Source organism: Syngnathus typhle, linkage group LG5, assembly GCF_033458585.1.
Source record: "Syngnathus typhle isolate RoL2023-S1 ecotype Sweden linkage group LG5, RoL_Styp_1.0, whole genome shotgun sequence".
In the NCBI taxonomy this organism is placed as follows: domain Eukaryota; kingdom Metazoa; phylum Chordata; class Actinopteri; order Syngnathiformes; family Syngnathidae; genus Syngnathus; species Syngnathus typhle.
The window spans coordinates 18,322,378-18,346,818 of NC_083742.1; the positions used below are offsets into that span (position 1 = coordinate 18,322,378).

Here is a 24,441-nt window from a genome sequence, read left to right on the forward strand (position 1 = left end):
GCAATGACCTCCACAGTGCCTGCACCTGCTGTGGACACGTGGCTGGAGAAAATCTGTCTTCCACTTCATCCAGGTCACAGTAGAAAAGTACCTCTTTGAGATTAAAGATTAGCATATAGATGGAATTGTGAGACCGACCAAAGTAAAACAATGCGTGGCTTTTATTTTCAGGGAGCGAGGCAAACATTTTAATTGTTTTCCTGTGAAATACATTCATTTGATTTTATATCTATATAATGTAACAATTATATCCCTTTTTTGTTTAAATCCCTAAAAACAAAATTTTATGAAACCGTAGTCCGCTTACTAAACTCAGGCAAGTCAACCACTATATGTTTTACTCTAACCTAAAATAAACAAATACGATGAATTCGTACAAGACCTAGTTCTGTTCTAGTGCTCCTAAATGGCCGGGCATTTTTTTTTCTCCAATTCCTCCCCTATGCGTTAACAGTGTATTCAGCTAAAGTAAATATCGTTAGATAAATGGAGGCCACCCACGGCAGAGACTTCTCAGTTTCACAAGAAGCAAGCAGCGCCTTTTGACTTTCAGGCTACGAACGTTTGTTTGACCTCTCTTCGGTGATCGTCAGGAATGAAGCAGACAATGTAATTAATCTCTGACCCCGACTACTCAAAGCTTGTTTGAAGTAATCATCTCACTTCCTTAAACAGTGCGGTTTAAGCCCGGAAAAGCCTCCCTGCTGATGTGATTCATGGTGGTCTCGCAGTCAGACGCTACAGAAAAGCTTGCAATTCTCTAGATAACGCCATGAATTTATTAAGGGGGATTTGCAAATCAGACGCCCGACATTTTTTTTATGCGAGTCTGGGTGGAGCTGATCATCACCAGTTTGGAAGCTTAATGACAGTGGCCGTGTTGTGCTTATGTTTATCGAATAGAAGAAAATATTTGATTCTCGAACGAAGGTGAGTTTTATCGTTATTCATGAAACTGTGGTTGCGCGATTAAGAAAGGTGTACGGTATTCCGAGGACTTTTTGAAATAGGATTAGTTTGCAAAGGAGTTAATCGCAGAAGCACTCTAGAAGCCCTTTAAAATGGTTCTTCGCGAATGTGATGCTGAAAGCCGTCAGTGGAGAATAACTGGATGGATTTTAAGGAATGTAGAGACCAAGGATTCAATTCAAAAACTAAGTTGTAAACAGACTTCAATCACTTTGACTTGAATAATTCATTTTTTCACTGACCTTAACTTTGAATGCTTTGATATTAAGCAATAGCTTCTTCCTTCTCCTTTTTTGAACATGTTGATTTATTTGTCTTTTTGGCATAACATGGAATTATGTGAAAATGTGAAAAATGATTTTGTGTTTGGTTGATCTCATGTTCAAAAATAAACTTCGACTTCATATTATCCGATTTAAATATTCTTAATATATATGTATTCTGGAGGACTACTAAATAATGTTCTATGCTTTCATATTAAAACATAGTATTATGGATCAAATCTATGTTTACGTATAACAACCTATTTTTTTTGTGAGCATCTTAACTGTGATTGTCTGGAGCGAACGCAGCTTTGTTTGGTCGAGCTTTTATCAGTGTGGCTGCTAATGCCAGACAGAAGCCTAGGGCAGGATTGAGCGAGGGTTTAGAAATGCCTTTGAGCTGATGCTGTCACCATCTTCCAGGTCCTGCAGGTCCTTCGTTTGTGGAGAGGCCAGGAGGTCACAGTGTAGCTGAATTAAAGCCAAGGGGGATGTAAAGTCATCGGCCAAACTTTTTCACAAAAAGCTATAGAGTAGAGGAAAGGTTGAAGAATTGCTTCATTTCAGTGGGTTCTTTAAAAAGGGAAAAGAGATTGCCTCTTTTTCTGACAGCAAATGTGAAATACATTTCTATACTTTTCTATTTTTTTCAAGAGGGCAGCGAGCTTTTTCCGTAGACGGTTATTGAAACAAGACGCTTTTTTTAAAAGATCGCCGCTTACAAAACTAACGGCCACTTATCTGGTCTTGTTCAGTGTTGAAACATGGAAAACCGTTTTCAAATATAAAGATTTGCATGGTATGTACGTATGTACACTACCGTTCAAAAGTTTGGGGTCACAAAATTGTTTGGGTGACCCCAAACTTTTGAACGGTAGTGTAAATATTATTATAATAAAATATTATGAATTAAATATTATAAATTATATCTTATATTTATATAAGATTATATATAATCTATGAATATAAGTATACATATATATTATAAGATTTTTTACACAGGAGATTATATATCACCCAAATAATTTTGTGACCCCAAACTTTCGAACGGAAGTATATATATTGTATATGTAGACAGTATTATGATCTGGCACACACAACTGTAAACACACTCCAGTATCCAATCACACAAAAGCGCTCTAAAGTAGGTTCATCATCATTTCAGTCATTTATTCCAGGTTAGTGTTCAACCACAACAAGATAAATAAGATGGTACTTTGAATTAGCAGCTCATGGCATGAGAAACAACTGTGAAAATTCCTGTCAGAAAAATTTCACCGTGACTGATTACATCGTGAAAGTGCAAATGTTTGTGATTCCATTTGTGACTCTCAGGAGCTTGAACACTGTACGGGTTATTGCTCTCGTCAGAAACCGCTACTTCTGGTTCTCACGGGTCTGTTAGCAATGACTCTGTCTATTTTAGCATTCTCTATTGCTCTGTGTCGCTTTTAATCAAATAAAACTATTAATCAGTCCACTGCACAATTTCCGAGCCATGTTGGAACAAAAACTTTCCACAGATGATCAACAACTCCTTTGCAAGCCATAATTACATTTTTCCTTTGGCTGCGTACGGTTGACTGAAAGCCGTAAATAGGCTAACCTTAACTATATTTCCGTATTGAACTTCAGAGACCATTAACAGCCAATCTGTGGGCTGTTCAATGATGTCTAGAGGTCTGGCTGCGTGACTGTGGTCACCCTTTGAGATATCTCGTCAACTGTGGAACTTTTCACCCTGGAGACGCTCATCTCTTCCTGTAAATGTATCTGGCCACAGTTTGAAAAGAGTAAAAATAGTGGGTGGGCTGTTGCGGTATGTGAAAACGGTCGTAACCTCCGTACAGATCTATATGGCACGGTAATTGAGCACAGTGGCAAGCCTGTGTGTTCACTACCAATAGAAATCGAAATCTTCAAGGAAGTACCGTATTTTCCGGAATATAAGGCGCACCTAAAAACCTAAAATTTTCTCAAAAGCCTACAGTGCGCCTTATAGTCCAGTGCGCCTTATATATGGACCAAATTCCTAAATTTAAACTGGCCCAAAGCATTGTGTCATGAAATCAATCATTGGCCCACTGAAGACTATGAATCATGAATCAAAAAGACTATGGATCATTATTTTGTGATTATAAAGTAATTTGTTGCATCAGAAGTTGGAATAAAAAAGATAAAATGGAGAATGATTTGATTTGGATTAAAAATCTGACATGATGCATTAATGGTGCTCATTAATGGATGAGGTGTATAGTCCGGTGCGCCTTATATAAGCACAAAGTTTTAAAATGGGCCATTCATTGAAGGTGCGTCTTATAGTCCGGTGCGCCTTATAGTCCGGAAAATACGGTAGTTATGCTCTCAAACACTGGAGAATATCTTATTGATTGATTGTTGAATATAGTTTAAGATTTTCTTTTCTTCTGTGATTATTAGTGTATCCTACGATAGCCAATTCCTTTATTTTTGCATATAAATATTTTCTGTTCTTCTGTTTTGGTGTTGATAGCAGTTAGCAAGAGAGATGCCGTTGAATCTTGACGACGAGAAACAATCGGTTAGCTCTACTAAAATAGACAATGAGAAAAGGCAGCAGAAAAAAACGACTTCACCACAGTCTTGGAGATCTATTTACATTATTGGATTTGCTTTGAGAGAGACAGAGACCCTAATGCCTCCAGCCAGAGCTGTCGCCAAAGCAGAGGCAGAACAAAACTGGTGTGCACATTACCATAATATTCATTATCCTTCACAACTTTTATGACCCAAAGTCAGATTTAAAAAAAAAAAAAAACAAGAACAGACCTAAGGCACCCCTGACTGAAACTTAAAGTATTTCTTCAGCCTGTTTACATAGGAACTTTTTTCCTTCAGCAAACATTTCTTCCAACTTTTAGCTGTACATTTTAATCAATTTAGCTAATCCTTCCCCCGCAGCATGATCACTGGAAGGATGAGGTGAAAATCCTTGGCTTGTGCGCTTAAATAAATGAAGCAGCTTAGATGAATAGCGAACAAATTTTGTGGACACACTGAAGTCTATTTCTCGGAATCACGAATATGAATACCATCCTGATTGTAACCCGTACGTCAGCTCCGAGTATTTCCGCCTCCCCAGAAATCTGAGCAGGCTAACCATTTTGACTTCTCCTACCAATGTGAGCAGAAAGTTAATTTCACTGACTTTTTTACCGAACTTCAAATTCCAGTCGAGGCATGATGTCAGCAGTGCGGTGAACATTGCAGAGAATATAAATGAACATAAAAGGGAAAAAGTACAGACGCATCAGCACAGATTGATGAAAGGTAGCCTGTGATCTGTGGCAAAAGAATTGATTAAAAGTCACCGCGCACAGCAGATTTAAGTCGGAGCGATTGTCCTGTGGCAAGAGCCGAGATAACGGCTGTCGATGAGCAAAATACGTTCTCTGTCTTATTCATTCACGTTTGCTAGTCCTTATCGGTTCTGCCCGACTACCACGTGTTCCGAGAGGAATGGCGAAAAGTCCGTAGTCAGCACCCGCCATCAAAAAGACAACCATCAGCAATTCAGGTTGCACCGTTCATTTCTTTTGTTCAACAGGCCGCCGCCATGTTGAGCGTGACTTACGGTTTGCGGTGAGCGGAGGGAAAAAAAATAACACACTTGCTGGGGAAAAATCTCTTTATGCTTCATTTGTCCTTGATAAACTTAGAGCATGCGCCCCTTAAAATGATTTGGCACCCACATGACAAGCAAGGCAATCAGTTGCTATCTTTACGCGGTGACAGTTCATTACGATGTTTGACTCCTTTCCCGATATCGGTCGGCTAGCTCTGGTTCATGACACACACTATTACAAAAGATGAAGGACTGTGAGGATGAAGGCTGAGACGATGGAATCCATCAGACTAAAGACAGCCTTGAATTGAATATTAAGCTTGGAAATATGAATTTCATACGAATACATAACGTTAGCTAATTTGCTGTCTGGTGGTGAACGTTTTTATGGAAGCCTATTAGGACTATTAAATAAACTGAATGTCAAGTTTTTCTTTTTGTAGAAACTGTCATGTCCATAAATGAGTCCCAAAATTGAAATGATCCCCCGTTCCCTAAATCCAAGTCCGGTACAGCTCATTTCGGAAACTCGGGAGCTTCTAGTTATTTTTCTCGTCCACGTGTGACACTTTTATAGCAGAGCTTCATAAAGCAGCTCTAACAAGCGGGATGTGCTATGCACGCATTAAGGATAATGTTCAAAGGTGTGAAATTGGATTTAGCTCTGACAGAGCAATAAAGCAAATGCAGTAAAAGGCGGAAGATAGTGTGTTAAAGTTCAAATCCACAACTGCTTTTAAAATGCGGGATTTGCGTTCGGTTTAATATTTAACTACTGCTAATGCTTCCAAGACGTATTCATAGCCTGACGAAATATACAAGCTCGTTAAAGAAAAGACTGTTCCATGCGGATACACTAGCGACTGAACCAATTAGTTGACTTTACTCTGCAATGACGTTTATAGCTTGACGTTGATTATGCGGCAATCACTTTTTAGAAACAACACGGACGCTTTGCTGAATTCAACAGGTGCTCGTGCTCGATACAAGTACACTACCGTTCAAAAGTTTGGGGTCACAAAATTGTTTGGGTGACCCCAAACCTTTGAACGGTAGTGTAAATATTATTATAATAAAATATTATGAATTAAATATTATAAATTATATTTTATATTTGTATAAGATTATATATAATCTATGAATATTAGTATACATATATAGTATAAGATTTTTTACACAGAAGATTAGAAATATAATCTATAAATAATTATCTAAATAAATATATACACTACCTTACAAAAGTTTGGGGTCACCCAAACAATTTTGTGACCCCAAACTTTTGAACGGTAGTGTATGTCCCCCAAAAAATGATCGAGTGTATAGTTGATTTAAAATGTTGAGCAGATTCTCACAAAATCATATGTTACATTTCTACATCAGATAAATCTCAATCTGGGAATCTTTTTTTTTTTTAAGTCTGATAATATCCCTCAGCATTAAGTTAGACGACCAAGTAGCAATTATTCACGTCTGTTTATCATTTAATTGCCATAGAGCTGTAGATTTGATTATTTGTCTCTCCAGATGAAGTATTGTCACTCTCTCGCTCACTCATTTTCTCCCATTGAAGTGTAATGACTGCGAGGAAAATTGACAGCCATTAGTGCATTCAGCCCGTTTCAAATCAGCTTCCCGCAACCTTGAGGGCTTAAAAGAGAACAATAACTGAATGATGATGAGTTTTGTTTTGGCTGGAGACAAATACAATAACGTGATACCCATATGTTGACTTTACCCGTTTCCCTTTTGTGGGGATATGTCTTTTAATCAAAACATGATGACAACTTATCTGATATCAATGTTCTTCTATGATCATTAGAGATCAGGATGGAATAATTGAGAGCTTGCTCATTGGCATGTTACATATTTACTAACCCAAACCCATTGACTTGATGGAATGATTTTTTTTTTTCAACTTACTGTGTTGGCAGTGAACCCCGCTGAAGCCTGGTGGACACTTGCAGACATATCCAATGAAGGTGTCCCCCCTGTAGGTCTCACTCATCTCACACGCCCCTCTGTTGTGGCAAGGGTTTGGGTGGCAAGGACCTACATGCAAAAAATAAAATAAAAAATTGGTGCAGTTAAGACCATTTCAGGATCAACCTAAAATCCACTAAAACCTTTTACATGTAGACTTAATTTAACCTTCTCTAAAACTTTGAACTACCGTATTTTCCGCACTATAAGGTGCACCGGATTATAAGGCACACCTTGAATGAATGGCCCATTTTAAAACTTTGTCCATATATAAAGCACACCGGATTATAAAGCGCATAGAATAAATAACTCAACGTTGCTCAAACGTGAATGCAATCACATTATAGTAACACTCGAAATATTGAAAACAATCACAATAGATCAATAACTCAACGTTGCTCAAACGTTAATATCACACAACACACAAAATAAACACCTAAAGATTACTTCAATAAATTAGTCCTCATCCACGAATCCATATTGGTCCATATATAAGGCGCACCAGATTATAAGGCGCACTGAGAGAATTGGAGGTTTTTAGGTGCGCCTTATAGTGCGGAAAATACGGTAACTAAATTATAAGTAAAACATCTAAAAGCAAAAGACATTACGAATGTGTGCAGAATTGTGTGTTGAATGTGTGTCACATCCACATTTTTCAAAGAATGAATTACTGCAAAAGCATGTCGTAAAACAACAGCGTGCTGTTCCACATTTTGCACCACCATTGTTTCAATTCAGCGTTTTCGATGTCGAGAACGCTCGGTAGCTCTTAATCATCTGTGCTTTGGAGAGCTCGAAAGAATGGAAACATGGAAAGCTAAAGATGATTAACAACTCGGGCTGAGACTGATAATTCATATTTAACACCCCCTCCTTCCTCTTATCGCTAATGGTGATGATCAAGACATTGAGACTTTTACAACTTATTGAAAGCGGAGCATATGATACATGAATTAGCTCCGAGCTACTTTATATTACAATCCGAGCAAATGTGCAGCATCTGTTTTATGACAAGGTCTTGAGTGAGGGTTATTCCTTTTATAAATCAATGCGATGCAAATGGCTGACTTGTAGTTGAGTGCGTTCAAAAAGAAAAAGCAACTTATTGGTTATAGAACAGAAGAATCCAAATCATGTCATACAAAAATATGCTTTGGAAGTATATAGATTGCTTCATCATCAAAATAAGGCCACAGTCGAGAATTGAACCCCAAACATCAGAACTACCGTAATTTTCGGACTATAAATCGCACCGGAGTATAAGTCGCAACAGCCATAAAATGCCCAAAAAAGTGAAAAAAAAACCATATATATGTATATAAGTCGCCCCCCCCACCCAAACTATGAAAAAAAACCGCGACTTATAGTCCGAAAATTACGGTATAAGGTAGACGTGCAAACCGATTGAACACAATTTAAAAAAAAAACTAAATCTGTTCATCAAATACTGTCCAAATCGTCAAAAGGAAATACAGAATTCTCATCTGCTTGGCGATGAAGGCATACACGACAATACCTTGAGGGTTTCCCTTTCAGGATCAGAAAGCAAAAAATGTAATATGAACCAGTCATTCACGATACGTCTTCCACCGAAAAAAGAAACCTCAAAACATACAATTTAACATCACAAATAAGCAGATTATTGTTCTCCTTTGGGAATTAGCTCTTGAATAAGAATTCCAAACAAGGTAATCCCAGCCAAGTGGTTCCATTTCCAAGTGTTACTAATAATGAGAGTGGCAGCAAATCAACTGTGTAAGAGCCATCACGGAGGCTCGCTCGGCCTGCCGAGGGAGTCTGCTTGACAGCTTTCTGCCATGTTTTGACGTGACGATCTATAGCGCCACCAAAGCGTGCTGACACCTCGCTAATGGAGAATGCATAAAGCAGAAAAAAATAGGAAAGGGCTGGGAGGGCACATTGGTGTCTGTCCGTCTGACAGATGCTCTGAATGGCCAAGATGTTTTTAAGGGTTTTAAAGAGAAAACCAATAGTAAATAGCAACAATGATTGATCTGCTGACACTTTGATTTATGGAAGTGGATGGCAACATGAGCCGGAAAATGTAATGATAAAAATGATAAAATGACTGAATTGAAGTCCTTTCTGTTTTTTACTCATGGAAATGTGAAGGCGTAGACATCTCGACATCAAGAATATTTGGGGTCTATTTGAGCCACAGGTGTAATCTGGATCACAGAAAAGAAATGACACCTTCAGGCCAACGTGAAAAGCATGAAAAGGGTCTCACCCCAAAATATCCGAAAACGTATTTCCGACCGTTCCTTGGACTGTTGTGACAACAAAATCTTCCCCAATTTTCCATAATTGAAAAAACATACAAGTTCACTTCTAATTTACTGCCTTGTCCAGGAATGATAACCAGCCGACATGACATATTTTGCCTTTGTGGTTTATAATTTGTGTTATTTTTGTTACGCTCTAATATAACGGTTTGCATATTTTCAACAGCAAGTGCCACCCTAAATAAAGACTTGGCTCACCAAGTACCACCACTCTAGGCAACATTCCAGCGGTATAGCAGGCCTAAGTGTTCATCAAAAACGAGGCAGAGGCACTGTACAAATATTATCGTTACCCACTGCAACTTATTTAATTTGAACATTTACAATTCTCCTATACTCTACATTAATAATAAAAGTTAACTCAACTCAGTGATTAATCACCGATACACATACCCGATACCCATAAGTGCCGAACCCACTCATACTTCTGGTTTAAAAATATAAATACAAAAAACATATCCTATTATAGCGTCGTAACCACAATGTATGTCGTCCCACAACATCTCCACAGGAAGTCAGTAATCTTTTCCTTCACTGCTCCATGTTCCTTGTGTGATGTTGGACCATGTGATGCATGTCTGAAGGCAAACGGAGGCAGCTTTCCTGTTTGAATGTCAACTACTCCAGCCATCGCGCGCCCTGTGATTGATGTGACTTGGCGCACGGTCCAGCGAGAGCGTTGTGATTTTTTTTCCACGGCTGAAAAGAGAGTTCAATCAATCAGGCGCCAGAACATGTCAGGTGGTTTAATGCAGAAAAATAATATTTGTTTCCTTTCGGAGATATGCCACCAGACGCTTTCGGGTTTAAACAATGGGTTAGGCGCTCGTACATCTTCGCTGACAGCTGTCATGGACGGGCTCATTTCTAAAAACTGCCTTTCTAATTCAATCACACTATAGCGATTACAATACAGACATTCAAGGTGAATTACTGTAATTTCTGGACTATAAACCGCACCTGAATATAAGGCGCACCAGCTAAAAGGAGGGGAAAATCCTGTTTTGTTCATCTACACGACCGTTCAAAAGTTTGGGGTCACAAAATTGTTTGGGTGACCCCAAACTTTTGAACGGTAGTGTATATATTTATTTAGATAATTATTTATAGATTATATATATATAATCTTCTGTGTACATAATCTTATAATGTATATGTATACTTATATTCATAGATTATATATAATTTTATACAAATATAAAATATAATTTATAATATTTAATTTATAATATTTTATTATAATAATATTTACACTACCGTTCAAAGGTTTGGGGTCACCCAAACAATTTTGTGATCCCAAACTTTTGAACGGTAGTGTATAAACCGCCCTGGACTATAAGCCGCAGGTGTTTTAAATGCAACATCCTCATTTCTATTACCTGTTTTACCAAAACAAATACTCTTACGATATTACAAATATCACGAATAATCCATAGACAAACCGCACTGGACCACAGGCTTCAAAGCTTGTGCAATAATAGCGTTTTATAATCTGAAAATTACTGTATATAGGTTCTGATAGTATAGCTTGACCTCCAGTGTATTAAAATATTGACCAATATTGTCATATCATTTTTTTCTCATTCCTAACTAAGACTTGGTGTAAAATTCCCCAACAGCTTCACTGATTCTGTTACTAAATTCTGTTTCCTCCAACTGTACATCGTTATGGTGGGTCACAGAACGGTCAGACAAAATATTGCCAACTGGATGGCTGACTTCTCCTGATCCCGGTGAAATATAGGTCAAGTTATGGATTGAGCTAGAGGAGCAAATACACAAGCAGCGGTTTTAATTTAATGCTTGACAAACAAGCGCGTCTCACAAGGCTTCGATTTAACCGACCGTAACCGGCGTCTTGAAAAACCGACACTTACATCGGCGGATCAGCTCTGGTTCCATAGGGCCGACGCATCGACCACATTGTTCTATGCTAAACGTAACAAACGTTTAACGGGCCTTGGGAGACATCGGCCTCGTCTCAGTCAAATGCAACATGGCCTAAATGTGTCAAATCCGGTTTAAGTCCGCCTTTTTGTACAGTTGCGGTTCAGAAGCTCAGTGAACCCATCCTTGACCTCCACTGATCAACGTTGGCACCGAAGCACCAAAATGACATCAGTACTCCCAGCAGGGGCTGCAAAGTGCTCAAGCTGTGAGCGTCTCCCATTTTGTCATTTCAGCCCATCAACGTTTGACAAAGTCAGACAAAAGCACTTAGAGTTGATCGGATTAAGATGCACGAAAAGGCAAAAACGGTTCGGAATATGTCAAAGCGTAATAAAAGCCGTGGGTCACGCTGAAGATCGGCATCGTTCTCCGAGTCTTGTCAGAGACAAAATGTCACCGAAATGTCACAGCACCACTCTTAAAGGTCTCTTCAAAACAAGGTGTGTTTTTTTTCCCTTTGATTCTGATCGTGAGCGACAAAAAATTGCCGATAATAACATGAATTACCTTGTGGACTTTTTTTTTCTTTTTTCGATAATCAGAGTCTTGAGTAAAGTTTAAGTTGATTACAGTTCTAGTCAGAAAGTTTTCAAGTCTTTGTCAAAGAGCGAATAAATGTGAGTTCAAAACTTCTTGTAACAAAAAACTTTTTTTTTTGGCTTATTCGGCACGTATATAATAATGTACCGTACATGCTTTTCAGTCAAAGGTAATGCAATATACACTACCGTTCAAAAGTTTGGGGTCACAAAATTGTTTGGGTGACCCCAAACTTTTGAACGGTAGTGTATATATTTATTTAGATAATTATTTATAGATTATATATATAATCTTCTGTGTAAAAAAATCTTATAATATATATGTATACATTCATAGATTATATATAATCTTATACAAATATAAAATATAGTTTAGAATATTTAATTCATAATATTTTATTATAATAATATTTAAGATATAATTTAGAATATTTAATTCATAATATTTTATTATAATAATATCTAAGATATAATTTAGAATATTTAATTCATAATATTTTATAATAATATTTACACTACGGTTCAAAAGTTTGGGGTCACCCAAACAATTTTGTGACCCCAAACTTTTGAACGGTAGTGTATGTATAAAATAAAATAAGACATTTAAATTGTATTTCACGGAGTGGAATTTGAGTTAAGTAACTAAATGACTCAGGCGCGTGTTCTTCTTTGGTTTCTCATTTTTTGTGAGATGCCAGATTGGCACCCATGAGAGCATGTAATAAATTACACTGCATTGATACTGAAGAGGTTTTGGAAATTTGAACAGTAGAGCCTCTTGGTACATAATGGAAGACTGGCATCTTTTATAATCAGACGTTATTAGCCCAAGATGGGTTTGATAATACCTATCCAGATTTGGTTTCATACAAAATGAGACGGCATTCAGTAATCACATTGAATTTGTGTATTAAACCAACAGTGAATTCAACACAAAAAGGTGAGGGCCATTTGTTCTCATTGTATTCATGTTCCACATTCAGCCAAGCTATTTTCCCCCCTTTCAAAGTTTTGTAGCTAAATTCAAAGTGGGTCACAGTAGCAAGGAATTGTCTATTTGTAAATTGGCGAGTAGGCATTCGAACATAAAGAAAAGTTGAAATAGAGCCCATTTATCTGATGCATTGCTGTTGAAAATAAAATGAAAGGGTTAGCCGACTCGGCACATTATATTCCCGCTACTGTCAACTTTCAATGCAAATGTAGATTGGATGGATAAAAAGATTTCAGGTACAAAGTGCCTAAGAAAGCTAACAAATATTCTATTGTGACAAATATTCCTTTTACTGAGACAAGAGGACAAGAATATGTAGATTAGATATAGCTCGACATACAGATGATATGCAAATTGTGTCATGAGCAATGACAAGCTGTGTGGTCTCATGCGTGACTTTCCTCATCATACTGTCCTATTTTCTCTTCAAGTCCAGTTCCAGGTCAGTGGTCGCGAGTCACACCTAATTTGGGTCGATATGAAGTCGGATAATTGTTTCTCCGGCTGTTCTTCTCATTCTGCCTGTCATGTCAAACGTGGAAACCTTTAGCCGGTGCTTGTCGTATTGAATGCTGTTAGACTAATAACAAACAAACAAGATGATCCTTTGAGATATTTCTGCCATTACTTTGGATTTCAAAATAGTTCCAAACGAGATCATTATGTTCAACAGTGATGTTTTACCATACAAGTGATCCGACTCAGTTTAGATATTCGTGCTCCGTGAGGACTCGACACACTTCGGAGCAGATAGTAAACAAAACTTCAAAAAAGAGGCGTCAAGCTGTTTCAAGCAAGGCTCAATTAATATTTGTCAAACTAATTGTAAAACGAAAGAGAATTACTGAGGGTAGCATATAGCATCTACTGTATTTTCCGGACTATAAGGCGCACCTAGAAACCTCAGATTTTCTCAAAAGCAAACAGTGCGCCTTATAGTCCAGTGCGCCTTATATATGGACCAAATTCTGACCCGCGGGCCAAATGTGTTGTGTGAAATTAACATTATCAATATATTATTGTTTTCACTATTTCAAGTTATTATATTGTGACTGAATTAATGGTGCGCCTTATAGTCCGGTGCGCCTTATATATGGACAAAGTTTTAAAATGGGCCATTCGTTGAAGGTGCGCCTTATAGTTCGGTGCGCCTTATAGTCCTGAAAATACGCTAACAGAGGTGCAACACATGTAGACCGACAATATGGTGATATTCACGTTATCATTATCCTATCCTATCTACAATTCAATTGAAAGGAAGCATCAGAGAATATTGCTACACTATGATTGGCACTATAAAGAAAGAAGGATGAAGCTCAGCCGAGATTTACAAACTCACTGTAAGACACTGTTGTGCATGCCCACAAGACACAAATCAATGGAAATCATGTTATCAAGCATAAAAATCCCCCCACCTGCTGAAGTTGGTTCCTCGCCATCTGCTGCTACGGATGGTGAGAGGATGGGAAGATGGAAAATCCAGCATCTCAGCTATGTTGCACTATGCACTAATCTGACTACTACTGAGCCAACATTAATTACAATATGTACTCACATATGGGGAGTAACAGTTTGCATGCAATCTGAGAACGTGCATACTTTAAAAAGGACACACCTGGTTCCCACGTTCAAAATCCTGCCAAATTTTTCCATGCCCCACTTACACCAAGCAATTATCCCATGTCCTGGTTGGAGGCCTTGGACTAATATGTACCCATCATTCTGGACCAATGTCAGATTAACCCCTGTGGCACATGAGCTCGCTCCAAAGCTGTAGCCGCCGACTTGCTCGGCACCACTCCAGCCCAGTGGCTGAGATTTGGCCTATCGACAATCATTACCGCAGTCCTCTATCTCTATCATCGCTCATAAAACTGCTCCGAAATGGGCCAGAAAACTGGACGCTCGTGAAAAAACAAGGGAATCTGACAAATGGGATGACAGATCAGTGGTGGGGTGGTGAATCAAAACACACGAGATCTCCATTAAAAAAAAAAAAACGAAACCTTACATATGTCCGGATAAAACTGGTAAATATTAGTGTGGTTTTCTCTCTGACATTCCTGCTCGGCTCTTTCCACAGGGGTCAAGAGGACACGCACAGAAACACACACAACCCTGCGCAGCTACTCTTTGTGAAGATAAAACCAATATAATGGCACCTCGGAGTGCAAATGAGATTTATACAGTAAATGGAAAGACGGAGGAAAGATAAATACGTTTGCTTCATCCCTTTTACCGACTAATAAAAGTGGTGAATCACAAGGATGCATTATATTCCACACAGCGGACCCATTATCTGCCTTGAAATCTTAATTTTGTATTTTTTTTCCCATGAGGAGGGCATTGCATGACTTATTTTACAATACTTTACCTCATACGGTAGATAAAAGGTCCTGGAGATACATTCGGGGATGGCATTTGAAAGCAAAAATGCATGAAATGAAATAACCCAACGTGACAATATTTGTTTATTTCTGGCATTTCTAACTTTAACCTCCTTTTCACCCAAATGACCGTTATGCAGATTTACCGGTTTATACCTTTCAGACTGCATTTAGAGAGAGAAAAAAAAATACAACGGCCTTAGCAAATTGTCTCAGCCTTGATAAATCATAGAGCTGAATTGCATCTATTCCTCTCAGTATTTCAAGTGCACAAAATGAACTGCACTGAAACGGTGTCCATTTGGCAGGCACAATTCTGGGTGAGCTTAGTTAGTTGGCAGATGAGCTTTTATCGGACCCAAAGCTACAGTTGATCGAGTGAGGCTTACAAATGGCTCAATTGTGCGAACCATGCCAACATACGTTGTGCTTAAGAAATAAACGAAACAAAGAAAGAGACGAATGACTTCAATGAGCGGAGAGGATCCATTTTCAAGCACGAGACCAGTCCATCCTGGGACATATTGGTTTTATCTGACTGATAGCCAGAAGGCAGGAACAACATCCGTAATCTAAATGGGACCAGCCAGTCCGTCCAACATGGCGCTGATACTACGTCTTCCAATGTGTTGAGTGGAGATAGGAAGGTCTGTGTCCAGGGAACATGATACAGAATGCTACATTTGCATGGACTCAATGACGAAGATGTTAAAACAAAAAAAATATAGACACTTGTTGCGTCAAGGTTTGGGCTTTTTTAGGGGCTCGGGTGAAACTGCAGTGGAACTTTAATTTATTTAGAATATAGACTACCGTTCAAAGGTTTGGGGTCACAAAATTGTTTGGGTGACCCCAAACCTTTGAACGGTAGTGTATATATTTATTTAGATAATTATTTATAGATTATATATATAATCTTCTGTGTAAAAAAATCTTATAATATATATGTATGCTTATATTCATAGATTATATATAATCTTATACAAATATAAGATATAATTTATAATTAATTCATAATATTTTATTATAATAATATTTACACTACCGTTCATAAGTTTGGGGTCACCCAAACAATTTTGCGACCCCAAACTTTTGAACGGTAGTGTATATCAAAACAATCCTCACCATAGGAAATAATTCATCATGAGTCTGATGATCACTTTGATAAACTGTATGATCGGTACAGGCAAATAAAAAGCTGAAATACTTAACTGCCAAACAACGTAAGAAGAAAATATCCACCGTTAGAAAAAAGACATGAAAAATAAAATGTGCGGTGAGAAAAAGTAAGGAGTCAAGTCATATCACAGAGGTGCAAAGATGAATCGCTAAATTAGCAATTATTTGTTATTACTATAATATATATTATATAATATTTGATTCATCATTAAGTGTGTATATTTGTCCAGATCCTCAGAATTTAACTATTTTCAGATTTTTACAAGCACATTCATCATCTTTCTGTTGAATCAAAGTAAAACAGCAGATTTTAGTTCATTATTATTGAGTTTTATTAGTATTATCATTATTATGACATACAACCTCACTTCTAAGGTTTTCCTCTTGCTTGGACAGAAGCGACGAACCCATCACTGATGACTGGATTTGACTGACTTTGAGGTCCCGAGACGCTATAAAGCTCATGACTTGCACCTTCATGGCAACTTACCACATGGCCATGTCAAAAACAATCCGGCTAATGGATCGTAGCCGTATTGAGACGACTGACAGTCGGCTGTCACTGCTAATGCTGGCAGCCTAGACAGCGCTCACTGGGGCAGACAAATCCTGTTTGTGTCTGTCAAGTCCAAGTCGTTCTTGTCCTGAATCTAAAGCAGTCAAACTTTTTAACTAAATTCTTCACGGCATGGGAGCCCAATAAGGGAGTATCTCAAAGTGTGCCTTTTACCAAATCCCCCCAAAAATCGAATCTAGTTTGAAGCATTATCGCTGCGTGTAAATTCAATTTCAAGTCTTTTACTTGCAAGCAAAAAAATCTGCCAAATGACGGCTCCTATCACAAAAAACATAATTAGGATGCTTTTATTTCAAGTCTCACTCATATTTAGAAATGAAGCAATTATGTGTAATCATCTAAATTGCCTGATTAAGACTATAATTACTGGATCAAGTTTTACTTTGACATGTCTGAATTTTTTTTTCATTTGCAATAATTCCACCTACATAAATTAAAGGCAGCGGCGGGCGGTGTCAGACGGAAAATAACAAAGGTCGTTTTAAAAACTCAATAGCGTCTATTGATTGTGGCGACATAGTTAAGCATCTGCTTGTACTCTTTAACGTCTGTAATGTTACTCAGGCACGGACTCATTGAATTGGCCTGCACGATCGAATCAACATTTTTTCTATACAACTCGTTTTTATTTATATGCATATTTACAAACAGACTTGTTTTCATTAAATTGATAGGGTGCTTTTCATCATTTACCGTATTTTCCGCACTATAAGGCGCACCGGATTATAAGGCGCACCTTCAACGAATGGCCCATTTTAAAGCTTTGTCCATATATAAGATATATACATTGGGCCCGCGGGCTGGACTTTGGACACGCCTGCTGTAGTGGCTCAATATTGGTCCATATATAAGGCGCACCTGATTATAAGGCGCACTGTCGGCTTTTGAGAAAATTGGAGGTTATTAGGTGCGCCTTATAGTGTGGAAAATACAGTACTAGTTGGAAACTTGTGTCTAAATGAATCTGCATATATTGACAATTTAGTTTAACGTACGGCAACAGTTGTCACTTTTGTGTACAGAAGCTACACACTCACACACACACAAATAGTCCAAAGCAGATGCTCATAGCACATCCATCTCCCACATAATGTCACCCTTCGAGGTGTTTGTAGCATCACGCCAGTGCTTATTAACATTAAATCATCTCGGTTTGGAGTGGGTGGCTGGCTGGCTGTGAAATGACTCACACACACGCACACAAAACAATAGCAACAATAATTAGAAAGACATTGTTGATGCTTCACTAAATAAGTGAATAGAACACAGCAGACACCATTTTGAATGTGAATAGCTCATCCGTCCGTGTCAGAAGAGAAGCATTCGAGTGTGAGCTCGGGAGTATTTTCAGCTTTTTAGAAAAACGACCTGAACCTAAAAACTGTCATCCATTTGTTTCCCCCCCAGTTGACCGATATTGAAAGGCACAGATTATTTGAAAGTTCCAGAGCATGCTTGTAAACACTACACGACATCTATTTGGATCGATGGCACGTGTATCTTAAATGAGGCTAGATGAAGAATAGACAATTAAAAAACTTGACATTATAACAAATGTCAATAAAACGCAATCTCTGATGTTAGTAATTAGAGTTGCACCATTGATCTTCGGGCAACTCGAGCATGTTGCATCTAATACGACAAGCTACAAAATGTTTAAGAAGCAGCTAAATATAACAGAGCAGTTGGAATATTGAAATGGTGGACGGTGTGAGAGGAACCCAAATAGGATTTAAATGTAGCGTAAAACGCTTGCGTGTCATAGTTACCTCCTGTTTTGGTCTCAATACATTTTGGTCTCAGAGTCTCTCGTGAAAAGGAACTTTGTGAGGAGCACTTTGATTAAAGGTGAAATGAAGAAATAGGGTCAAGTTAAAACGCATTTTATAAAAAAGATGAATGAATCATTAATGAGGTCTAAAGTCAAGTTGAAGATTAAAGACAGCTTAGATGTACCATGTGGAAAAGATGAATGACAGCCAACAATGACCGTCCACAAATGTACACTACCGTTCAAAAGTTTGGGGTCACAAAATTGTTTGGGTGACCCCAAACCTTTGAACGGTAGTGTAAATATTATTATAATAAAATATTATGAATTAAATATTATAAATTATATCTTATATTTGTATAAGATTATATATAATCTATGAATATAAATATACATATATATTATACGATTTTTTACAAAGAAGATTATATATATAATCTATAAATAATTATCTAAATAAATATATACACTTCCGTTCAAAAGTTTGGGGTCACCCAAACAATTTTGTGACCCCAAACTTTTGAACGGTAGTGTACTTGAAACATTTTGGGTGATATGAATTTAGATTGACATGTTTGTTGTCTGTATCAGTTATTGATCCTGCCAAGCAAAAGGCGCTATGTTTTTCATCCTTATTAAATGCGACAAGTAGAGTGAATTTAATAGAAAAACATGCCACATCCAAAAACCTAATAATGATTTCAAACAGAATTGTTAGTCATTTAATTCCCCCCGATGTTATTTTCCGACGGCAAAACTTCCTTTTTGTCATAATATGACAACTTAAAATAAAGTTTATATAAACTAACAAAGTGTGGCACTGCCTAGTACGAGTATTTGGATAACAATGTATCATTTTAGTTTGGGATTTACATTGTAGAAAGACTCATGGTAATCCTAACCCTACCAGTCCAGGTCTGCAACCTTATTTTATTTTATTTTTTTAAATGACTGGAAATATAAATTGATTTGCGCAGCTCCTCTCTCTCCAAAGTGTTGTCGAATTGCAGCTTGTGGCAGGTTCACAACACGTCACTCTACTTCTAAGCCCCCCAACAACCACCCCCAAAGCTCATTACAGATGCCCTAGTTTGCTCATGAGCCAGGAGAGTCTTTTTAGCCTCATTACAAACTTGGACACCTCCCATCGTTTGTACCTTCCTACCAGACAAGCATGCATTGGAGTTTCCCCAGAAGAACCTTAAAGAGATGGAAGTTCTTCTACAAATGATCACAAAGAACTGAAACCAAGACAGAAAGAACGGGAAAAAAAATTAATTGCTTTTTTCTGACCAGCATGAATCAGAAACGCACAGAAAACATTTTATCCGTGGCTTCTGTATGAGCCAAACTGGCTCCAGATATGTATCTGGTGCCGATCCAAAGAATTGTTGGGCAAGTGGTTTGTGTGTTTGCCACTTCATCCCAAAGACATTTAACAAAAGGAGCGACAGAAAATGTGATGGCAGATTGATGTCGTTTAACGCAACAAACATGTCAATACTCAACAGGAGCACAAAGAAATAGAATTTATTTCAACCAAAGATCTTTGATTCACGTCAGGAGAGACAAGTTGGCCTGAGCAAGTCCTGCCCTGACCTCACTTTGCTACGATGTGTGTTTAATTTAATAGAGCGAAAGTTACCGGGCGCTAGTCCATTTAGCCCTTTTATCTCCGTGTTTAATAGTCCCCATGGCTTGTTGGAACCCTTGGCCTTTTACTTGATAATGGAGTGTGATAAGTAGCCATGATGATTATTTTCCTTGATTTGATTTCATTTTTTCCCCTTTTATTTGAAGTTTTATACGTTAATTGAAATAACTTTTCAAGTTCACTTCCTCTCTTTCTTTTGTAATTATTGATGCAATCTAAGGAAACAAAACATGCAGTGTTTAAGACTATGCAACGAGCGTTTATTTTTGGGTTGAAAAAGTCCAAATTTTGTCTCGGTAATTATTTATGCGATCCAAGGAAACAAAACATGCAGTGCTAAATTCTAGTGAAAAACTTCAAATCAAAAAAAGTCCAAATTTTGCTCACTCCAATATCTTATTATAGCCGTCCTTCTCTCAGATCCTAATAAAGTTTTGGGATAAGCACCTCCTCAGCATGTGTCCTTGCACTCTCCAAATCTGTCCCTCTACTGTCCTTCTAATCAGTCAAGCTTGAAATGTGGGCGGCACAAAAAAAAAGAAAAAAAAAGAGCAGCATGAAGACAAATAGCAGTGTATCCATTAACTTGTCAGCATCACAGACAAATAACATCTCCTTCAAATCCTAATGGGACTCAAGTCCTGATCAAAAGTGAAGCCACTGACCAATGATGAGGGATGGCATTATGAAGATTGACTCATAAATCCCGATCAAGCATTAAGTACGACTTGTCCTCCAATGAGTGACTTTGACTCCTTTTGATCATTATGGCAAAAGTAACCTTGGCACTGGGGATGACCTCTCTCGACTGATTGAAGACCGTGACTTTTAAAAATGGAGCGGAGGACATCGTAGAGGTCGGCCACGAACCGTTGTTATTCAAAGTCACCTGGACTACCTTCCCTAGCCTGAATATAATGAGCTTTTAAAAAGATGGCTATCATCTGCTATACATTTAATCTTTTTTTTTTTTTTTAATTCATGGTTGCAACTCAAAGTCCAAGCCAAGACAGGGTCAATTCCCGGTTTTACGGTATACCTTGTTTTGGAATATGCTAAAACGGGCTTAATTGGCTTTTTTTGGAATTTTTGGAAGGGTACCATGGCTTGCTGACCAAAAATGCTGCTAGTGGAGACAATTTTGTGCTTACACTACGCCAAGAGTGTCATAACTCATCGGAGTTATGTTTTCCCTCGTGGGGCCATTAAAGACTTCAATAGAAATAAATGGGAGGATATTATCACAAGACGCAACAGAAAAGTTCAACCACTTATTTTGAAATTGGGATCATCACAAAAAAATGCTGCAATATCTCAGTGTTGGTATTGTAATAAGAAACATTGAATTTTGCTTTTGCGGGCCACATAAAATGATGTGACGGGCCGGATCTGGCCCCCGGGCCTTGAGTTTGACACCGAGTTTATATACAGCGTTTCCTCGGTTATTGTCGTTTTCATTTGTGACATCATCGATTACCGGTTTACCTCACCTTTTCATTTTAAATGTGACCAATACATTTACAAATACACGTCTACTGAATATCCATATCTATTTGCGTATTTCAGTGGGAAGCTTGGATGTCAAACTCTCTTCCCAAAACGGTCCGCATCTGAAACATGCAGCGCTTACAAGAGCAACCATTGCTGAAGCTTACCAGTGGATCGTCGTCTAGAAGTGTCAAAAAAATCTCCCCCTCTGATCATACCGTCAGAATATTTTAGTGCATGATTCTGCTATATTTATAGTACAGTGTGAAGAATGCTTACCATACAGATGAATTTACTCTGTGTGTGGTACCCGCTAGCCATTTGTTTTGTTTTTTTAGCGTTTGAAAATGTGAGCAACTAATTCTGCCCATGCACTTAAAAGGCCAATGATCACCAAACATGTCATGCTGTGTTTAACAAGCCTCTATTGGCTAACGCTTGCATAAGCAACACCACTTGTCATGACTCATCAATAACAAACAACCACAACATCGCTTTTCCAGATGGCCGTCCATTTGCCTAAGAGACTCTAATTTCAGAGCCATTATGTGAGGACAGAACCCCAAAACAAGATGCATAATATTCATTAAAACAGCCTTTCGAAACAAAGCATCATTGCATTCACGGACCGGCGGGGGGGAAGGGGGGTCACGGGCGCCGTCGTGCTCCTAAACAATGCGTGCGACTCGGCACCAGTAACCAAGCGGAGAAAGAGACGTATTGCGATGCTCCTCTAAAACAATGCAGTCTGTTTTACCTGAAGGCGAAGCGCTTCCACCCCATCAATTTGCTCTGGAGGACAAAAACACTCGGTGATATCCTCCAAAGGGTGTTTGCTAGCGTCTGTCTCTCAGAGGACACTTGTCACCTCAAGCAAAGAATAAAGTCTGTGCAGGGTGTCAACAAAGAGAATGCCTAATGAGACCAAGTTCCATGTGGTGGGATTTCTGCTTGGAAGTATCCTCCAGCTGCTTCTGTGTTTTCCTCCCTTTTGGCGTAAGACAACGGTAATTAATTGGGCTTTTTTTTTTTTTTTTTTTCCTGAAACAAGTCAACATTCATCAGAAGAGTCGACCGCACGTTTGACACCGAGAGACTCGGGAAGCCTCCGGAACTCGATCTGTCTAACATGTGTGACTCCCGAGGCGTGCATGTTACTAAATGAGCACAGACACAGAGGCTGTCATGACCCACTTCCATAGAGAGATACGCTTGCTTTCTACAGCAATCCCACAGGTAGGCCTGCCCTGCCCTGACTCTGACTGACTGAAAAATATTCACTCTGGAAACGCTTACGCGGTCCTGTCACAACACAACTGGAGGGCAAAGATGGAGGAGGATGTTTTATCTCCAGCTCTACTGTATAACCAAGTAGAAAATGCTATTCCTGTAGAAACCGAATGCTGATGAGATGCCTCGGATGAGCTGAACAGTTGCTACAGGTTAAAAAAAATTGGGAAGGAGGTTTAAAGGTAAATGAAATAAGATCGTTTTGTGAAAATGCGGGAATGGGAATAATTGCCGATGTTTTCTGCAAGAGCCAAGTTGTAATCGTTCGAGAAAGATTTTTTTTTTCTGGGAAAATTGGGAGTGTTGGAAATGTGGAACAAAAGGTGCCCAGATGTAAACGAGATATAGAACAGGGAAATTTGGAAAAACAAATAGAGGAAATAAGAACGGGGAAATTTGGAAAAACAAAAATATTTTGAAAAAACACAACTTGCAGCTGTCACGTTTCACTTCAAGTCATTCTAAAAGGGGCTACGATAAAAAGGGTCATAATGTATCATATTTTCCCCGTTTTATTGTTAGATACAAGTCATGTGATTTCATTGAGCGATCTATTTTTGTTCACCCTGTTTTATGAGATGAATAAAAATCAAATCAACCCAAAGCCCGCTCTTCCAGACAATTTAGTTTGAGGGGGAATTAAAAGTGACATCTCTGTGTCTGATCAGGTTGTTATCCAGTGACACCTAACCCAGCTCGGGATGAGAGCGCATTCCACCTGACATATGCTTTCCAAACGCCCCTCGGCTGAAAAAGAACAACCGTGTTATTGCGTTGACGAGACTCACTTTAAAAATAACCGCTGGTCTTATTCCAATTACGCACGGGTTGCAAATTTTATTTACGCACAAAAACTGATTCTGCAACAAATATCACTTCATGCAATAACAAGTGGAAAGATTTCTCCCCCACTTACCCATCGCATGCTGCGGGACAGCGGCGCTCACGCACAGGGCGATGGAGAGGAGGAGCGGTCCCATCCTCTCAGAAGAGACGTGCTTCTTCGTTAGAGATGGAAGAGAAGGATGGGGGGGGGGATCACGACGAGATCAATTCAAAGTTATCCTTCCGTCACCCCCAGGAGAACAGTAGAGCGGAAGAATAGGTCCTGTGTGATAAAGTCCTCCTCTGCGCTGGAGTGGAGTGGTTGCGAGGTTGCTTGGTGCTGCTTGGCCCGGTACTACCGCAGTGAGTGGAGACAGAGGTGCGCGTACTTGCGCGCAACTCACCAAGAGCACTGTCAAGTTAGGTGGTATACTGTGAAAAAGCATTTCCGGTTTGGCCCTACAAAATAAATTCGAGAAACGTGGTCACAACAATGGCATATTTGGTTGAGATTCTGGATATCTTTTATAAGTACTATGGCGTATTTGGTTTATTTGTTGTGGGTCATTCTAGATTTTTGAAGATCAGGTTAGACACCAAAATATTACCGAAGGAAGAAAATATTCAAATGGACTATTCATGGATTTATTTATTTAGTTGAT

The 24,441-nt window shown here is 38.5% G+C and overlaps 1 protein-coding gene across 1 annotated transcript in view; it reads right to left on the bottom strand.

Moving 5' to 3' along the window:
• Positions 1-24,177, bottom strand: part of LOC133154718 (EGF-like repeat and discoidin I-like domain-containing protein 3) — a 49,054-nt gene extending 24,877 nt beyond the window's left edge. Inside the window, exons 1-2 of the mRNA XM_061279635.1 lie at positions 23,871-24,177; positions 6,757-6,885 (exon numbers count right to left, since the gene is read on the bottom strand). Coding sequence (XP_061135619.1) covers positions 6,757-6,885; positions 23,871-23,934 — 193 coding nt within the window. The 5' untranslated portion in view covers positions 23,935-24,177. The remainder of the gene's footprint in view (positions 1-6,756; positions 6,886-23,870) is intronic.
• Between the last annotated feature and the right edge of the window lie 264 nt (positions 24,178-24,441).